Below are 17,210 nucleotides of genomic sequence, written 5' to 3' on the forward strand. Positions count from 1 at the left end.
CAATTGCAAATTTACATTCTGTGTTTGCAGCACGTCCTTCGGAGTCCTGCTGCCTCCCTTCCTCCAAACCCCGGGAGGGGCTGGGATTCTAAGATAAGTCAGCCAAGGAGGAGGCGTCTCAGTAGGACTCCCTCCTCCACTGCCAAGTGTTCTGCTGACTCGGGCACCCTTTCTGGGGCCTCAGTTTCTTTATCTGTAAGATGGGCATGCAGCCGACAGCTCTAGCACTCCTGGGGAGGACAGTCCTTCTTCTTCACAATGTGAACCCCTCCCCGGCCGACTGTCCCCTTGACACCCCCAACACCATCATCTCTTAGACATGGAGTCACCCTGTAGTTCCCAAAGCACCCTCATTGACTGGCAATAATACTGGAGAATGTGTCCCCCAAACTGTACCCGCTGATCTCTGTGTTAGCACCAGATCCTCTTGGCAGCACCATGCGGAAGGTACTAAATCTCTCATTTCCATTTCAGCGACAAAGGGGCTCAGACCTGGGGAGGTGATGTAAATGACTCATAGTTCCCCAGCTACGGACATCTGACCCCAAAGCCCGGATCTGCTTTGCCCTTGTTCTGCTCACTCCACCCTCATGCCCCCAACAGACCTAGCATCCAGGATCTGGGATTTAGCAGGCTTCCACCTGAAGGAGCTGCATCCCATGGGGGCAGGGAACCTAGTGATTACGTTAAACTGGGAGCATGAAGCCATAGCGTTGGGGCCACTTGGTCAGAGAGGCAGGTGTTAAAAGTCACTTCATTTGGGTGTTGCGGGAGGAGTAGGAGTCTGGGAGGCAGAGAAGGGAAGGAAGGAGCGGGTCAGGCAAAGGGTCCGGCATGGTACAGAGGTATGAAAAGGTCATGTGTATTTGAAGATCAGGGAGAAGTTCAAGGTGGGGAAGCAGAGCATGCGAGTGTGAATTAGGCAGGGGTGGGAGTGGGGAGGAGACAGGGACGGACTTCTGTGCCTTCACGTGTGAGGCTTATCTGAATCCTCCTGACTGCCCTGAGAGGGGGGTGTTCTAGCCGCATTCTCCAGGTGTAGACATTGGCAAGAAGTGACTTGCAGGTGTCTGAGTGAGGCCTGGAGCCCAGGTTCCTGTCCCCAAGCTTGGCTGTTCCTTCTCAAATCTCCAGAAGTCTCAGGTCTTTTCAGGCACTGCACAAGGGCAGTGAGGAAGCGGTCTGTCTGCTGGGGCTGTGAGTCAGGGAGTGGAGGAGGCCCCATTCACCAGGGCAGCTCGGAGGCCAAGAGCAGCAGGGACTCACCTCCGGCAGCTTTTAAAGGACAAAGGCCAAAGAGGCACAGAGAATTGCGCTTTTCAGAAGGACCAGCAAAACAGATGGTGGGAATACAGTTGGTGGAATATTTTTGCACTTCAATAAAGCAGTTTTTATGTGGGCCACTGAATTTTCCTTCCATAAATGAGCACCAGCAGGCTTGGAGGCTGCTCTGAGTCCCTTGCAAACAATTAAAGGAAGGTGCTGTAGTATGTGGTGGGGATACGGGCGTGCCATCACTGCTTGGGGTGAGCTGGCCGGTGAGGAGCCCCCGATGGGGCTGGCAGGGGCAAGCAAGTCGGTGGCGGGTGCTTGTTTTTACTCTCTGGGTTTGGTTGAGTGACCTCAGCCCTCTGCAAAGCGGGAAATGGAGAGCCAGGGTGTGGGATGCGTAGGGAGGGGGCATGGGGCGTGGTGGGGAAGCAAGGATGCGGGTTCAGAGCAACCAGCATGCAGTGGGGACCCCACAGGGGCCGTGAGCAGAAATGCTTTTTTATGAGCCTGGCTGCCCATCTGCACCAGAAGGAGCCGGCAAAGGCCAGGGTGGGCCACAGCAGGGGTGGGACAAGGCCAGGAGCACTGTGGAGCAGGGGTGGGGAGGGTGGTGGCAGACGCCGCTTGTACGGGTGAAGATGAGGGCATTCTGCACGGCCGAGTGGGCCCTTTGGGAACCCCAGAGAATGAAACATGTGCCCAGTGAGGTCCCTGAGTTTTTACTGTAGGTACAAGGCAGCCCAGACCCTCGGGAGTGAGGCGAGCACATGAGGGGCGGAGAAGCTCGTCCTCTGACCCGGGCTCCACGCAGAGATGAGCAGGACACGCACATGCCCAGGACACAGGTTGCCGAGGGGCACCGGTGCACAGCCGCCCACGTGTCTGTGTCCAGTTCTCTCGCCACCCATTGCCGCGAAGCCAGCGGGAGGCCGGGGATGAGTCTCAAAGGGAGGAAGGGAGCATCGTGAGGGCTGGAAGGGAGGCTGTCTTCCCTCCAGAGACCCCCGGCTCCCCGCACAGCCGTGTGCCCCACAGCTGTGGCTCAGTCATTTGGAACGACTAGGCAGGCCTTTCTTGTATTCATGGGCTGGACATGCCCCGAGCATGTCACCCTGAGTGCCACGAAATAAACTGGTCAGGACCAGAAACCATCGAACTGTCCGTTGGGAGGAGACTTGCTCAATGAATGATGAGTGCACCACCCAGTGAACTATCCGGCAGCACCCAAGGGAAACAAAGGAGGGGTCCCATGTGCAGAACGGCATCCCAGTTATATTGTTGAGGGGGGCGGGAAGCAAGTTTGGAAATAACGGGAAGAACATAATCATTTTCATTGGAAACAAATCCCCGAGGAGTACTTACCTGTAACTGTGCTCCCGTGCATCTTGCATGTAATAAAGTTATATCCCGGAGCATGGGCGTGGGAGCAGGCCACCCCCACACCTCCCCTCCACACTCCTGACCCCCTTTACCCTGTTCTGCATTTCCTTTTCAGTAGCGCTTAACATCTTATAACCTTTTATATATTTATGTAGTCGTTATGTTTATTACATAGTGTATGTTTCCACTAGTTCCACTAGAAGGTAAGATCAACCATGGCAAGGATCTGTGTCTCATTAGGGTTCAGCATATAGTACGTGCTCAGTAAATGCGTGTTGATTAAATGAATCAAATGGTACTGGGAGAGGGTAAAGGGAGAAACATTTACTTTTCACTTAATATTCAAAAGATAATGGTGAGATCAGAGGTTCTTTTTCCTTTCTTTGTAATGATGTTATACTTTCTAATTGTCCTATAATCAATATGTGTTATTCCTACAATCAGGAAAACCATTAAATCCTTCTTAGAACATTTGCAAGCACTGGTCTCCCTGGAAGGCCCCTGGTGGCCCTACCCCAGCCCAGCATAGCCTGGCTTCAGCTTGCCCTGCAGGGCTGAACAAACCCCTCTGATCTGCTTGTCCCCTTCAGCCTGGCTCTTGGCTACCCCCACTACCCCCAGCTCGGCTTTGGCTTCCCTCTCTAGGCTCCGTTCTGACCAGACCATTTGGTTATGTGGGCACCTGAACACACTCCCATCTCTGGGCCTTTGTTCAAGCCAGGCTAGCCCCTAGGATGCTCTCTTCTGCAACCCTCTGTGCCTTCTAAATCCCTACCATCCAGCTAGAGCCCATACTAAGCCCATGTCCTTGGGAAAGCAGGACTATTTCTCCTGTGTTTGTCCTCACGCAGCACCTGGGCCATGTGATGGTGCATCCAGATCTGCCTTGCCCCAGAGTTTCTGTGTCCATCTGCCGTTTTCAGACTGTGAGCCTGGAGGGCAGGGAGTATCTCTTCTTTGTCCCATTCATCTCTTTCCCACATCTCTCTGCATCTCATGGTTTCACCAGTGCCCTGTCTGCCTGTGTGCCCCATCCTCTCTCTTTCCTTAACCTTTCCTTTTGTCTGGCCTTTCCTCGTGGCTCCCTCTCTTCCCACCCCATAGGCGGCCCCTCAATCAATCAGGATATGCGCTATGCTGGATCCATGAAGGAGACCCTCCTGGGTTGGGGACCTTGGAGCTGCAGGGATGGAGCCCACCTGCTCCTCGCTGTGTCCCTCTTCCTGGTTCTGCTGCCAGCTCAGCCGCCTCTGGAAGTCTCACTGCCAGGCCCAGGGCTGACCCACAGGGACCAGTCCCTAAGAGCAGCCTTCCTTCTGTGACTCTCTGGGAGTGGATCCTGGCAACAGAGAGGAGCTTCCAGGGGGACTCATGGAGCAGTCTGAGCTGGAGTTCAGAGCCAGAACAAATCCTCTGGCCTTGCAAGATATCGAAGATTGGCAGTCTGGAGGGGCTCCCAACCAGGGCAGCATCTCTAACTTGTCCTGACACTGTTATGTGGAACATCAATTTCCTTGTCTATACAGTGGGGTGGGAGCTGCTGTCCAGCTGGATACTGGGTGAACATCCCACCTAGGATACTGCAGCTGTTACCCTGGTGATTGGATGGCCTTGCATGGGTCGCTTGGTAACTGAGGGGACATGGATGTCCAGGAAGAAAGAGGCAAAGCAGGAGAACCTTGGCTGGGTCCATGCAGAGCAGCTCTGGGAGGTCAAGCTCTTAAGTTATGGTGGTCAGTGGTGACCAAGGAGTCGGGATCCAAATCCGTCCCTCTCTACTTTCTGGAGATGGGATTTGGAGCCGGTTACTTAGCCCAAGCCTCAGTTTTCTGACCTGTGTAAAGGGGTTATGATTTATTGCATTGCGGTAAGAACTGCGTGAAGTTTCTTGTGTGGAGTCCGTTAGCCCAGAGCCTGGCACACTCTGAGCGCGCAAGGACAGTCAGCTACGGTGTTCGGCGAGAGAGGACTAGGTATTCAAGTCATCTGGTACGGGGCCAGTGTAGCAAATGGCTACTGTAAAAGTGACAAATGCTTCAACAGGGAGCTGACCCATTCAGGGCGAAACAGCTCAAAAACATGCTCATAGAACCAGGCCCTGGGTCCCCTAAAACTTTATGCTTCTTTTCCAGACTGCATAAATATTATGTATTCCTATAAAAGTTGGAACACACACACAAAACATATGGAAGGAAATAAAAATCACACTGCCGGGTGGGTCTGAATTTGAACATCAGCTCTGCCACCCATTGATCACGTGACCTTGGCAGGTTTCTTACTTGCTGTGATCTTCAGTTTTCCCATCTGTAAAATGGGGACAAGTAATGCCCGTCTCTCAAGGGGGGTTGCGAGCATGAAAGGACATAGTAAGGGCAAAGTTCCTCCTGGAACGCCTGAGAGTTACTAAGTCAGTCCAGCTACTCAGAATCACTGTTCCTACTTCCTGCTTTTTCCATTGTCTGTATGATATATAATATAATAATGTGTATATTAGAATATACATGTATATTAACTTCAGACCATGTTGCCTACTCTTCCAATGTTAATATTATATCTCCCCATGAGCTGCTAACACATGGGGGAGGGTGTCTGACTTGGAGCCCATGTATATTCGACTCAGATACTTTCTTAACCGTTGTGTTTTAATAAAGTCACTCTTGGCTCCTCCACACTTTTTCCAGGATTGCCCCTCTTCCTAAGAAGGCTCGTTAGACATTCCTACCCTCCCACACTATTCCCTCCCCAATGCATTTCTTTAAAAACGTTTGATGTTGAAATAATTCTAGATTCTTAGGAAGTTGCAAAATAGTACAGAAAGGCCCTGCGTACCTTTCCCCCAGTTGCCCTCAAAGGTTAGAGCTGTGCCCCTGTAGCGTGATACCAAAACTGGGAAATTCGCATTGGTACCATGTGTAGTTTTATGTCATTTTATCACATGCATGGATTTGTCTAACAACCATCACCAAAATCAAGACCTAGGACTGCTCTATCACCCCAGAAACCTCCCTTAGGTTGTCCCTTTATGTGGCCTTACCCACCCCTGGCAACCACTGTTCTATTTTCTGTCTCTAATTTAAAAAAAAAAAAATTAAGACTTTATTTATTTATTTGAGAGGGGGAGAGAGAGCATGAGAATGGGGAGGGTCACAGGGAGAGGGAGAAGCAGACTCTCCACTGAGCAGAGAGCCCGAGGCGGGGCTCCATCCCTGACTCTGGATTGTGACCAGGATTGTGACCTGAGCTGAAGGCAGGCGTTTAACCAACGGAGCCTTCCAGGCGCTCCTTTGTCTCTGTAATTTCATCATTTTGAGAATATTATATAAATGGAATCAACAGTATGGGCCTACTTTATGAGATGGGCCTTCCCCCCCACTCCCTGTGATGCCCCGGAGAGCTATTCAAGCTGCTACATATATCAGCAGTTCCTCCTCCTTATTGCTGAGTAACATTCCTGGTGCGGATGGACAATGGTTTGTTGAACTGTAACCTATTACGCGGCGCCCCCCAGGTGCTTCCAGTCTGGGCGGCTGCCGACAAAGTTACTGGAAAAATCTTGCATAGATTTTTATGTGACAGAAGTTTCTGTTCATCTGGGATAAATACCCCAGAGTACAGTGGCTGGGTCTTATAGTAGTTGTGGGTTTGGTTTTTTCTTTTTTTTTTTAAAGATTTTATTTATTTATTTGACAGAGAGAGATTACAAGTAGGCAGAGAGGCAGGCAGAGAGAGAGAGAGGAGGAAGCAGGCTCCCTGCTGAGCAGAGAGCCCGATGCGGGACTCGATCCCAAGACCCTGAGATCATGACCTGAGCCGAAGGCAGCGGCTTAACCCACTGAGCCACCCAGGCGCCCCTGGTTTTTTTCTTTTTAAAGAAACCGCCAAACTGTTTTGCAGAGTGGCTGTACCGTGTTGCTTTCCCACCAGAAATGCACCAGCGAGTGCATTTCTTCGCACCCTTGCCGGCATGTGGTGTTATCGCTATTTTTGGTAGCTGTTCTGATAGGTGTGTGGCGATGGCTCATGCATATGACAGGTGTACGGGATCACTGTTCATGTGCTCTCTTAAGCCTATAAACACAGAGTACGATTTGCTTGCTTCCCTTCTCCAGACAGGAACCAATTTTCACCCCCCTGGGGGTGATCACACTGCTGCCAAGAATGCAGGGGTTCTCTAAGCCTTCCAGCTAAGGGAAGGCACCAGTGGTTTGGGGAGGCTTTAATCACCAAGCCGGTCCCAAGAGGCCAAGTCCACAGCTGGTGTGGACGAGTCTACAGGACAATGTTCGAACAAGGCCCCAGTCTTGGACTCGGGGATGATTAAATACTCTGACCCAAAGGTGAACGAATTCAACAGAGGACAGCAGTGGGAGTCCATGCAAAGGGCAGAGCATGGAAACCTCCCTCTGGAGTTCAGGTTCATTTTGGAGCAGGGTTGCCTGCATGGCTGGTATCCGCTGCAGCCGTCGCTGGACCTGGATGTACCATACACTGGCAGCCCTCCGTTCCCGAGCATGCTTCAGGACACACTTTTAGGAGCCCACCACCATCTGGGCGCGACAGCCCATTGCCTACCCCGTCCCCTGCTCTGACTCACCTAAGCCAAAGTGTGCCACGGGCTCCATCTCACACAGGTAGCCCGAACCCCCGTCGATAATCCTCAGGTGGGCCCCGCTCTTCTTGGTGTAGAGCACAACCTTAGCTCCCCGGGCGAAGGCCCCGAACCGGGTCCGAGGTACTACTCGAAGCCAGTTGTTGTTGAAGCCCTGCAGGTAGGGAGGAAGGCAGGTGAGTATCAGGGGGTGGGGGGCAGGAGGGGCAGGGAGGGAAGGAAGGGGGAGCAGACAGAAGAGAGAAGGAAGGTGAACGAGGCACAAGTTTGGAAAGAGAGGAACTGGAAGAATGAGGGAAAAGCCAAGAGGCTCAGGAAAAGCAGTTTTTGGAGAAGTGCCGGTGGACAGTGGAGGGGCCAAGAGCTTCTCCCACGAGGCAGCCCTTCTTGGAGGCTTACTGTGTGTGGCTGCGATTTATTTCCTGGGTTTCTATTTCCCACCATGCTGGGCAAGCAAGTATCCCCGGAGCCTCTGCCCTCGTCCACCTTAGACCCAGAGGAGCACACGGGGTCGCACTCTATGGGCCCCGGGGCGCATGCGCACCTGGTTCCCCCGGAAGACAGACAGCGGCTGAGCCATGGACTCCCCGTGGGACAAGATGAGGTCCAGCATCCCGTCTCCATCGAAGTCTGTCACCACACCCCCTGTAACAAGGCAGATTTCACTCTGGCCATCGGCCAGGAGACCCAAGAGGGACAGGGGCTCCCGACCACTGCCCAGTCGTGCACATGCCCCCCTGGGGGGAGGGGGGAAGCCGAGAGCACAGCATTGGGGCAGGAAGCGGGGCGGGGGACAGAGAGCCTCTGTCCTCAGATTTCTCACAGCCGGCTTGTGACAGGAGATCATGAAAGGGGCTCCCTTTCCTTTCCCTGAACTTCACATGGAGACAGTGGGTGCCAACTGCTCAGACCATAAGGACTTCTTCCTCATCTATCACACAGGCCTTTTACTTTTGTAACTGTTGTCCATATGTCATGTCTGCACATTCATGGGCTCCTGTGGGTCCTCACTACCACACACAGAGGTAAGGAGGGCAGATGGCATTATCCTTTCCATGCATGTGCAGGGTAGGACCCAGAAGGCGAAGCACCTCTTCCAAGACCACAAGTGAGGCAGTGCCAGGACCGAGGCTTGGGACTCCCGTTCCAGTGCTCTTTCTCTGACACCAGGCTGAATACCAAGAGGGGATGGGTCAGATTGCAGGACCGGAGCCTCTCCTTTCTATCCCTGCCTGGTGTCAGAGAACCTACCGCCCATGGATTTCCAGAGCCCCACACGGATCGTTGGCTCCCCTGTTTCCAGCCCGGGGCTCCCAGGGACTCACCCAACCCTCGGGAGCTGGCAGCCCTAGCCCTCTTGCCCTCATCCTGTGCCGGGGCAGGGCAGAGACAGAGGAGGGGAGGCTGGAGCCCCCAGGTGCCCTCACCTGTGCCCCGACCCTCAGGCTCTAAGGCATCACCGGGATTGAGCTCCTCGATGAGGGGGTCACCGTGTTCCCTGCGAATGACCCTGCAGGAGAGGAGACAGGTTGTTCCTGGATGACTAATGTGCCGGCATGGCACTCACGGGCCCCCTGAAGTCAGAGGTCTACTTGCTCCCGTCTCTGTCCCCTGAGCAGCGCGGGGCCCCACGTGGGCACTTACTGAGCCACCATCTGCTCACAGAGCCTGTCTACACCCTGCCTGTTCCCTTCCTGGGTTTTAATTTACGTTGGTAAATATTGATTTTTCTTTCTCTAATGGATGAGTTATAGACAGCCTGGGGAAGGGCAGTTGATAGATGGAGAAGGGGCAGGGACGCAGCTACCTTCAACTGACCTTCCCCTTCCTTCAAGTGGCCCTGGGCTTCTGAGTTCTGGGTGTAACTAGGATTGAAACTGCTCAGATGCCACCTCCTTCAAGCCCTCCCTGACGGTCCTGTGGGAAGCAGGGCCTTCCTGTTCAGCCTTTGTCACTTCCTGCCTTGTGGTAAAGCTCTGAGTGAGTGCCTCTTCTCTCTCCAGTTGGATGGGAGCTCTTCACAGGCTGGGACCACGTGTTACTGGTTCTCGCATTTTCCCGGGCACCTGGCACAGCGTGTGGCCCCCCAGGGAAGCTCTGCGCGCGTGTCTGCAGGAGGCGAGGATGAAGTCCAGCGGCAAAGAGGGCGGAAACGGGTCCCTCTGGGCTGCAGGGCCTCTATTTTAAGCTCTGAATCACGGCAATACTTGCTTCAGAAAAGCCCACTGTGAGCGTCTTGCTCTGTCTCCGCACTGAGCTCAATGCTGATGATGGCGATGAGCTTCCCCTAATTTTTCTCACTCGTTAGATTCTTATAGCCTTGGCTGCTCTGGCCTGGATGTGTGGAGCAATACTGGGGGAGCCAGGGGGCTAGAAGGGATCTGATCTCTACCCCCATGACACTGCCGATGGCTCTTGTCTGCTCAAGTCACAGAGTCACCAGTGGGCTGGGCTGTGGCCAGTGACTTTGGGTGGGGGAGGGCAGGGGTCCCCTGAGCTGGAGCTGTGGTGGCCGGAGGGCAGGGTGCAGGGGGTCTGCTGTGGTGAGCAGCAGCCCTGGGAGAGCCATCTGTAGGCCCCAGGCATCTGTGCTGAGCTCACCCACGGGTGTGGACCGGGTGGAGGGCCGCGTGCCTGGGTGCACTCCGGCATGTGAGCTACATGTGCCTTGGCCTGCCAACAACCACAGTCCCTTTGACCTCCTGTGTACCGCAGGCTCTGCCACAGCTGGGTTCAGGTTTAGGTGACAGTGCAGTTAAGGGTTCCTAAGGACAAAGCCCAGCAGTTCCACTGCATCGACGTATTTGCCCATCAAATTCTTCGGCAGTGACTTCTGTGTGCTGTCTAGTGTGTGGGGGGCTGCGGCTGTGGTGCGCGTCAGGGAGGACGAAGCTCAGGGTCCATGACCGCAGGGAGTCTCAGACAGAGCTCCGAACGCCAACAGGGAGAGAGGCTGAGGGGACGGAGAGCTGGGCAAGCCCACTCGGGCTTCAGGCTTCCTGGAGGAAGGGCTAACAGCTGAGACCGGAAGATGAGTGTGGTCACTCAGAGGAAGACGGAGGAGCAAGGGGCGGAGGGGGCGGCCTGCCTGAGGGTCCGGGCCGGGGACAGCCCGGAACTGAACAGAGGGACAGTGTTGGAAGCTCAGCTGTAAACCGAGAAATGGAGTGTGACCAGGTTGGGGACAAAGCGGGGGTGTGGGATGAGTCCAAGAGAAGGCAGTGGGGGGCTTCCAAAGGTTTCAAGTGGAAAAGGGGTGTGGCCAGATTTGCATTTTCAAACACTTTGCTGAAGGCTCCTGTAGGAATCCCTTTCAGAGCCAGAGGCAGGAGCTGGGGAGCGGCATAGGGGTGAAGAGATGAGAACAGAGCAGAGGCAGGTGTCAATGTCAGCAGTGTGACCGTCGTATCCCGACTGGACTGGGAGAGTCCGTGTTGGCCCGCCAGCCCGCCGTTATCAACAGGACCCCTGACGCTCACTAAGCATCTGGTTTGGGTGATGAAATCCTTGGTTACCTCACTCCTCATTGCAAGATCGCAGCCTTAAGCACACGGAGGCTTTGAGTCCCCAGCATCTCCCACGAGGAGCCTGCAGTGTTCCATTCAGCGACAGAGACAGGTGGGGCCAAACCTGCAGGGTGGCCGCTGGAGTGACAGCCCGGACTATAGCCCCTCACACTCTGGGCCGTGAGCTCAGGACCCATCTGGCTCTGGGACTTGGAGCACAGTCACGTGCCTGGGAAGTGGCTCACGCTGTGGCTGTGGGAAGGCCAAGACACTAACCCATGGGACCACTATGGGGTGACCCTGTCCTCGTCCATGGCAGCCCCGGGCCAGCCTGCCCTCGGGGTGGCCAGAGGTGTGTGAGAGCCAGGTGGGCAGGTGGATGGGGGAGGGGCCTGGGTCCTCAGACCACAGTAAGGAGATCACTAGACTCCCTTGTGCTCAGCGGCCCTGGCAAGTGACACTTTATTAGCCAGAGAAGGAAAGTAGTATCTCTGTTAACGAGCAATTGATCTTCCGCAATTAATCTGGAAGTTGTGAATAAGCTTTTTCCAAGTCACCTAATTAGTAAACCTGGTGCCTTTGGGGGGTGATTACTTCCAGTCAGGATTGATGCTTTGTTAATAATCATATTTTAAAACATGCTTAGTCACAGCTCTTGCCTTTTATTAATAGTTGGGCCCCCTTCTGGGTTAGAGGATGGGGACCCCGTGGAGCTGAGCCAGGTGACCGGGCCCATTTCCTGAATCCAAGGCCCCTTGCTCCCCTGCCTCCTCTCCCCACAGGCTCCTGAGCCCCAGTAGCATGTTTAGGCCAGGAACAGGGTTGTCTCCGACCACATGGGGCCTGAGGTTCCCCAACAGCAGCTCTCAAGCTTTGGTGTCATTAAGAGTCACCTGATGCCCAGTGCACTTGTTAAAAATAGAGGTTTCTGGGCCTTACCCTGAAGATTCTGATTCAGGAGATCTGGGTGGACCCCGGAATGTACTTTAAATAAGCACTTTGGGTGATTCTGATGCAATGGTCTCTGGGCCCCTCTTAGAGAAGTATTGCCTTCGAACTTCCAACCTTTTTTCCCCAGATGCAGGTGCTTGCAGATTCCTTCCATCTGTCAATCCCTTTTCCTGGTCTACCATTGATGGTCTCATCCAGCATTTCCCAAGAGATTTTTGCGGTGTACCAGTCCCAAGAATAAAATCTTTGAAAGAGGTGTCCTGTGGTCAAATCTGTTTGGAATACTCCATCTCCCTTTCAGAAATTAAAAACACTCATGCTTGTGGTAAAGGCTCTGAGAAGTCCTGCAGCCAGTAAATCTGCCTGTCTTTGCTAACCCCAGGCACACCCAAACAAACTTGACTCTGTAACTCCTTTTTGTGGTGATGTGGATTTCTCTCCCGTAGAGGTTGGGTTCTGGGCACCCATTGGGCCATGTCCCTCTGCCTGTTTCCCCCACAACAGCAGGAAGCCAGCTTCCTGCCCCAGTTCTGCCCTTCATTCCACAGCCTCTTGCTCAATCCCTCCTTCCCTTCTCTCTGTTCCTTCATCAGGGACCATCAGGAACAGCCCTGGGAACTCCCCTCTGAGTCCTATACCTTGCTCCTGACTCCTAGCCCGTGAGAGCGAGAAGTCACTGCCAGGCTGCAGTGCCTACCGGAAGAGACGGTTGGCTGAGGAGCTGCGGTGGGCGAAGTTGTTGAAGAAGATCTCCAGTTCCTGATCATTGTCAAAGTCAGCGGCGATGACGGTACGGACCGGGGATGGCATGGAAAATTTGGGCGAGGCGATGTCCTGACAGGGGAGAGGGTGCAGGTCAGCAGACAGAGGTGTGTGTGTGTGCAATCCAAGAGAAGAGACAGCCCACCTAACACCTCCTCTCTCACCTCCCCTGGAAGGGACCTGTGGTGGCAGCACCCAGGACCACAAAGACCCTGGGCTGCTTATAGGACAAGGAGGTGAGAGGAACAGTCCCAGTTCCCACCAGCAGAGCACCTGGCTGTTCCCTGGTCAGGGTCACATGCAGCCCTCCCATCGAGGTGGGGCAGATATCAGCATTCCCATTTTACAGGCAAGGTGAGGGTGTCCTGGGGGAGGGAGGGGAATCACCCATGGTCATGGCTAAGGATGGGGCGGTAGCCGGGGCTTCTGACTCAAGATGCTACGTCCCTTCCTCCTCTGCAGGAGAGTCAGAAGTGGGGGCTGGGGGGTGGGGGACGCTGGAAAGTGCTCTGCACTTGAATCCAGGCTTCTCTCCCGACTGGCCATGTGACCTTAGGCAAGTCATTAGCTTCTCAGGTCTCACTCTCTCTGTCAGTAACATGGGGCTTGGAATAGTGTGGCTCAGGCTGTGAGCACTGCGTGTAAAATGCCTGGGAAGCACTGGGCATGAACCAGATCCTTGGCACCGGTCCTGGCCTTGTTCATGCCATCAGTCCCACGGAAGGCAGGAGAGGGGGCTTCTAGCTGTGTTCTTGCTGTTATCTTAAGTTTTTTTTCCTGGAAGTCTTTTGATATTTTTGAGACCCTTGCTCTGGGGGTTTGTAGTATCAGATACATTTGCCTGGGGTTCATGGGGAGACCCCAGGCCCAGAAGAGCCCAGCTTGGACCTCGAAGTGCTGACGCAGCCTTGGAGGACCCGGCAAAGGGTCCCAGGGGTGGGACTTTCTTTTGAAAAAGAAGAAGAGGCATAGAGAGCAACCTTCTGATTATAAGAATATTCATCACAGAATCTTAAAGATTCTAGCAGCCTGTCTGGCTCTCAGGGCCCATCTGGAAAGGGTTGGGAAGGGACAGTTCATGTTTCCAGGAGTGCCCCTCGTGCCCACTGGCCTGGCCCTGCTCCTTGGCCTCTCACTGCAGGTCCCCCCTCCAACCAATGCAGGAAGGAGCCAGCCTGGGACAGCTGGCGAGCTGCCTGTTCTGGGGAGCCCAGGAGGGAGGTTGTCCCCATCAGCATGGTAATGAGGCTGATTAAGAGCCTGGCCACTTGGCCAGGGTGGGCTGAGCAGGGCCTTAAGAGCTGGAGAGAAAGGGACCTCAGGATCTCTAAGTCATTATTATTCTATTGATCCTATAAAAATGGAAACCTACATGGCTCCCTCGGGGTTCCCCCTGGACGCCCAGGCTTCTGAGATAACGTATGTAAAGCGCTTAGCACAGTTCCTGGCACATGGAAGACACCTGATACATGGGGCGTTGATTATCATTGTTATTGCTCCTCTGAGCTCTGGGGAGGGGCCACCAGGAGGCCGGGCCGTGTTCCTCAACCACAGCACACTGATGTTTGGGCCTGGATCATTTCCTGACTGGGGGGCTGTCCTGTGCGTTACAGAACATTTGGCAGTACCCCTGGCCTCCACCCACTGGATGCCAGCCATACCCCTCTCCCATTTGTGACAACCAAAAAGTGTCACAGACACTATCCCCAGACATGTCAAATGTCCAGGGGAGAAAATGACCCCTGGTGGAGAACCTGAGTTAAGACAAAAAGCTGGGGGTGGGGGTGCGCCTGGGTGGCTCAGTCAGTTGAGCGTCTGACTCTTGGTTTTCGCTCAGGTCATGATCTCGCGGATCATAGGATTGAGCCCCACATGGAGCTCTGCATCTGGTTCTGCGCTCAGTGGGGAGTCTGCTTGAGGATTCTGTCCCTCTGCCTTCCCCCAGCTTGTGCGTGTGTATGCCCTCTCTCTCTGTCTCTAAAATAAATAAATCTTAAAAAATAACAAAAAGCTAAATAAGGATGAAAATCATCCTGGATCCTGCGATTAACTGCTTGAGTTCAGGGCAGGCCTCCTTCTCACCCAGAGAGCCCGGGTCTCAAGGGAGTGAGCCGCTGGGCCTGAGCGTCCCCAGGTGGCTGCTACAAGGGAGGAAGCTTGCGGCGGTGACCCAGACAGAAGGGTCCCAGAGACTCCTCTGGGACCATGAAGCATCGGGAAAATTCTAACTCCCCCAGGGGACTTTGGCAAGACCTAGGTACCTCCAGAACCATCCAGACTCACTTGAGATCAGTTTCAACCATCCTATGAGAGCTCCAGGAGAAAGCTCCAAACTCCAGCGCACCAGGCGGTGGCACCCAACAGTCCCTTTGAAGAATTCTTGGCATCGCAGTCTATTGACAGCTCAGGGAGGGGACACAGAGAGGGACTGGAGGGGCCCACCACCTGCCATTTGTCCTTAGGGGCCATGGGAGCTCCGGAGTCTCAGCTTTCCGTCTGTCCCTCTCTTGCCTACCGCACCCTTAGCCAGAACTTAAACTTGAAAAAATCAGGTTTTCCAGGAGCCACCTGGAAAACTACTGCCAATCCAGGAACGAAGCCGAGAGCCTGCATTGCCCTGTTCCTGCCCACTGCGGGATGTTGCTCTCCCTCCTCTGCGAGTGGCTCTCCCTGCCCCGGGCACTAGAGATGGTACTGAAGCCCAGGCTGGACTCCATCGTCTTCCCCTAGATGTTGCCTTCACTGTGGCTGTCCTGCCTCCAGGCCCTGCAGAGCCACAAGCCCCTTCTCAGCCTGGTGGGAGGCACAGGAAGGTGGCAGCCCTAGGGCATCCAGGGCCGCACGCAGTGCTGTGGGGATGGGCGGGAGGGGGCTGGGGAGGGAGGGCGAGGTCCCTTCTTACCCGAAAGCGGACCTTCCCATGGGCACTCATCTGCAGGTAGAGCCGGTGGGGGCCATTCCAGTTGCCGTAGACAATATCCACTTTGCCATCGCGGTTGAAGTCGGCCAGGGCGACACCTCGCCCGTGCTGGTGGGGGTCGTCCACACCTGGGGAGGAACGACAGGGTCCCTCAGGGCTGCACCCCCTGCAGGCCCTAAAAACGCTCGCCTTGCTTGAGCTCCTTGGAGAGGCACAGGGAGGGTGACCCTTGCACCGACCCTGCCCTCCCAGGGCGCAGATGGGGAGCCCCAGCGCCAGCTCAGAATTTCTCCCTGGGGGCAGGAGGTGGGACAGCCGTGTGGTTGCAAAGGGAACCAGACTTGCCTTCAGCGGCATCCGCCCAGCGAGCACACAATTTTCACTCAGTTTTGGGGTAGCATGGGTGGGAGAAGGGGACATGCAAAGTCTGGAGGACCAACGTCCCCTCCAGCCACTCCAACGCTGCCACTGGGGTATAGTAAGTTGGTCATCACCGTTGGCTTAAATCTCTCAGTAGCTCCCTAGTCTTGTTGGGTCAAGTTCAAGTGCCTGGGGAGCACAAGGCCCCCACCCACCCTATCTGGTCTTGATCTGGTACCCCTCCTCTCCCCACTTACTCATAAACTCTGGCGACCTGTGCTTCTGTCATTCCTTAAATGAGCGCTGCCCTTTCTGGCTTCTGGGCCTTTGCTCAAGCACATTGCTACTCCTGGAATGCTCTTCGCCTGGCTATTGGTTACCTGGTTCCTTGTTTTTCTTCTGTTCTCAGCTACTTTGTCACCTCCTCAGGGAAGCCTTCCCTGACCACTCCCATGAAAACAGCTCCTCCCAGCTACTTTGGTATTTGTCCTGACAACCTCTCATTCTTTCCCTCCACTGTGCTGATCACATTGACCATCGGGTTCCTTTGTGGTTTATCTGCTTAGTGTCCGGTTTCCCCACGAGACCTTAAACTCCATGAGGTCAGGGGCTGTCTTCTTGTTCACCTGTATTCACGCAGCATCTGACCAGTAGTTTTCAGTAAATACTTGCTGAATGAATAAAGAAACATAAATAATTTGACAGAAGGCTTCTGGGGATGTTGGTGACAGCAGAGGAAATGCCACATCATAACAAAGAAACCCACAGCGTGCCTTGGGAGCTCGGGGAAGAGAAGCCTGTGTGTCCAGTGTCGCTGGCTTCTGCTGTCCCTGCATCTGCCAGTGTCCACTGAGCTGACCCTGGTGGAGGACAGGGGCTGGCTTTGCCCAGAGGGAAGGTCTGACCTCCCGGCTGCCCGAGGAAGATATGTTCCGTCAGGCCAAGCGTGGAGCTGAGAGGTGCTGGGTGCTGGTTCTCAATACCCAGGCTGACTCTCTCAGCGGACAAACTGCCATTCGTCATCGGGCCCTCAGAGATGGGGCAGGCGACAGGACAAGATAATGGAGGGGAGAATCACAGAATCCAGGGTCCAGGGAGCTCTTGCCAGCGGCAGCCACAGAACTCCCGGGGATGGGAGCCAGCGGAAGGTGCGAGTGAGGCCCCCTGAGCACTTTGGATGCTGAGTACCCTCTTGGGGGAGGGAAGGCTCTGGACAATGAGTGGGAGGTGTGGGGAGAAGAGGCAGTGTGCCCTAGGCTTGAGGAAGAGGCTTTTCCAAGGAAGGGGGCAGCCTCTAATGCCTAGGATTAACACCCCATTAATTCTCTACAAAACTCCCCAGCCCAAATGTCGGTGGCCTTCTGTGTTGGCCCATTTCTCTCCTATCTACGAGGCACCTTGACAAGGAGCTGGTTCCCTTTCACGGGAATAATCGGTGCCAGGCCGCATT

General features: G+C 54.5%; 1 protein-coding gene across 4 annotated transcripts in view; it reads right to left on the bottom strand.

Annotated features, from left to right (window-relative positions):
* CRTAC1 (cartilage acidic protein 1) overlaps positions 1-17,210 on the bottom strand; it is a 136,378-nt gene that overhangs the window by 5,883 nt on the left and 113,285 nt on the right. For all 4 annotated transcript variants that reach the window (XM_032311974.1, XM_032311973.1, XM_032311972.1 and 1 more), the window contains exons 7-11: positions 15,383-15,528; positions 12,416-12,552; positions 8,689-8,771; positions 7,806-7,906; positions 7,247-7,415 (exon numbers count right to left, since the gene is read on the bottom strand). In XM_032311974.1, the coding sequence (XP_032167865.1) occupies positions 7,247-7,415; positions 7,806-7,906; positions 8,689-8,771; positions 12,416-12,552; positions 15,383-15,528 (636 nt within the window). The remainder of the gene's footprint in view (positions 1-7,246; positions 7,416-7,805; positions 7,907-8,688; positions 8,772-12,415; positions 12,553-15,382; positions 15,529-17,210) is intronic.

The sequence above is a fragment of the Mustela erminea genome, chromosome 14 (assembly GCF_009829155.1).
Source record: "Mustela erminea isolate mMusErm1 chromosome 14, mMusErm1.Pri, whole genome shotgun sequence".
In the NCBI taxonomy this organism is placed as follows: Eukaryota; Metazoa; Chordata; class Mammalia; order Carnivora; family Mustelidae; genus Mustela; species Mustela erminea.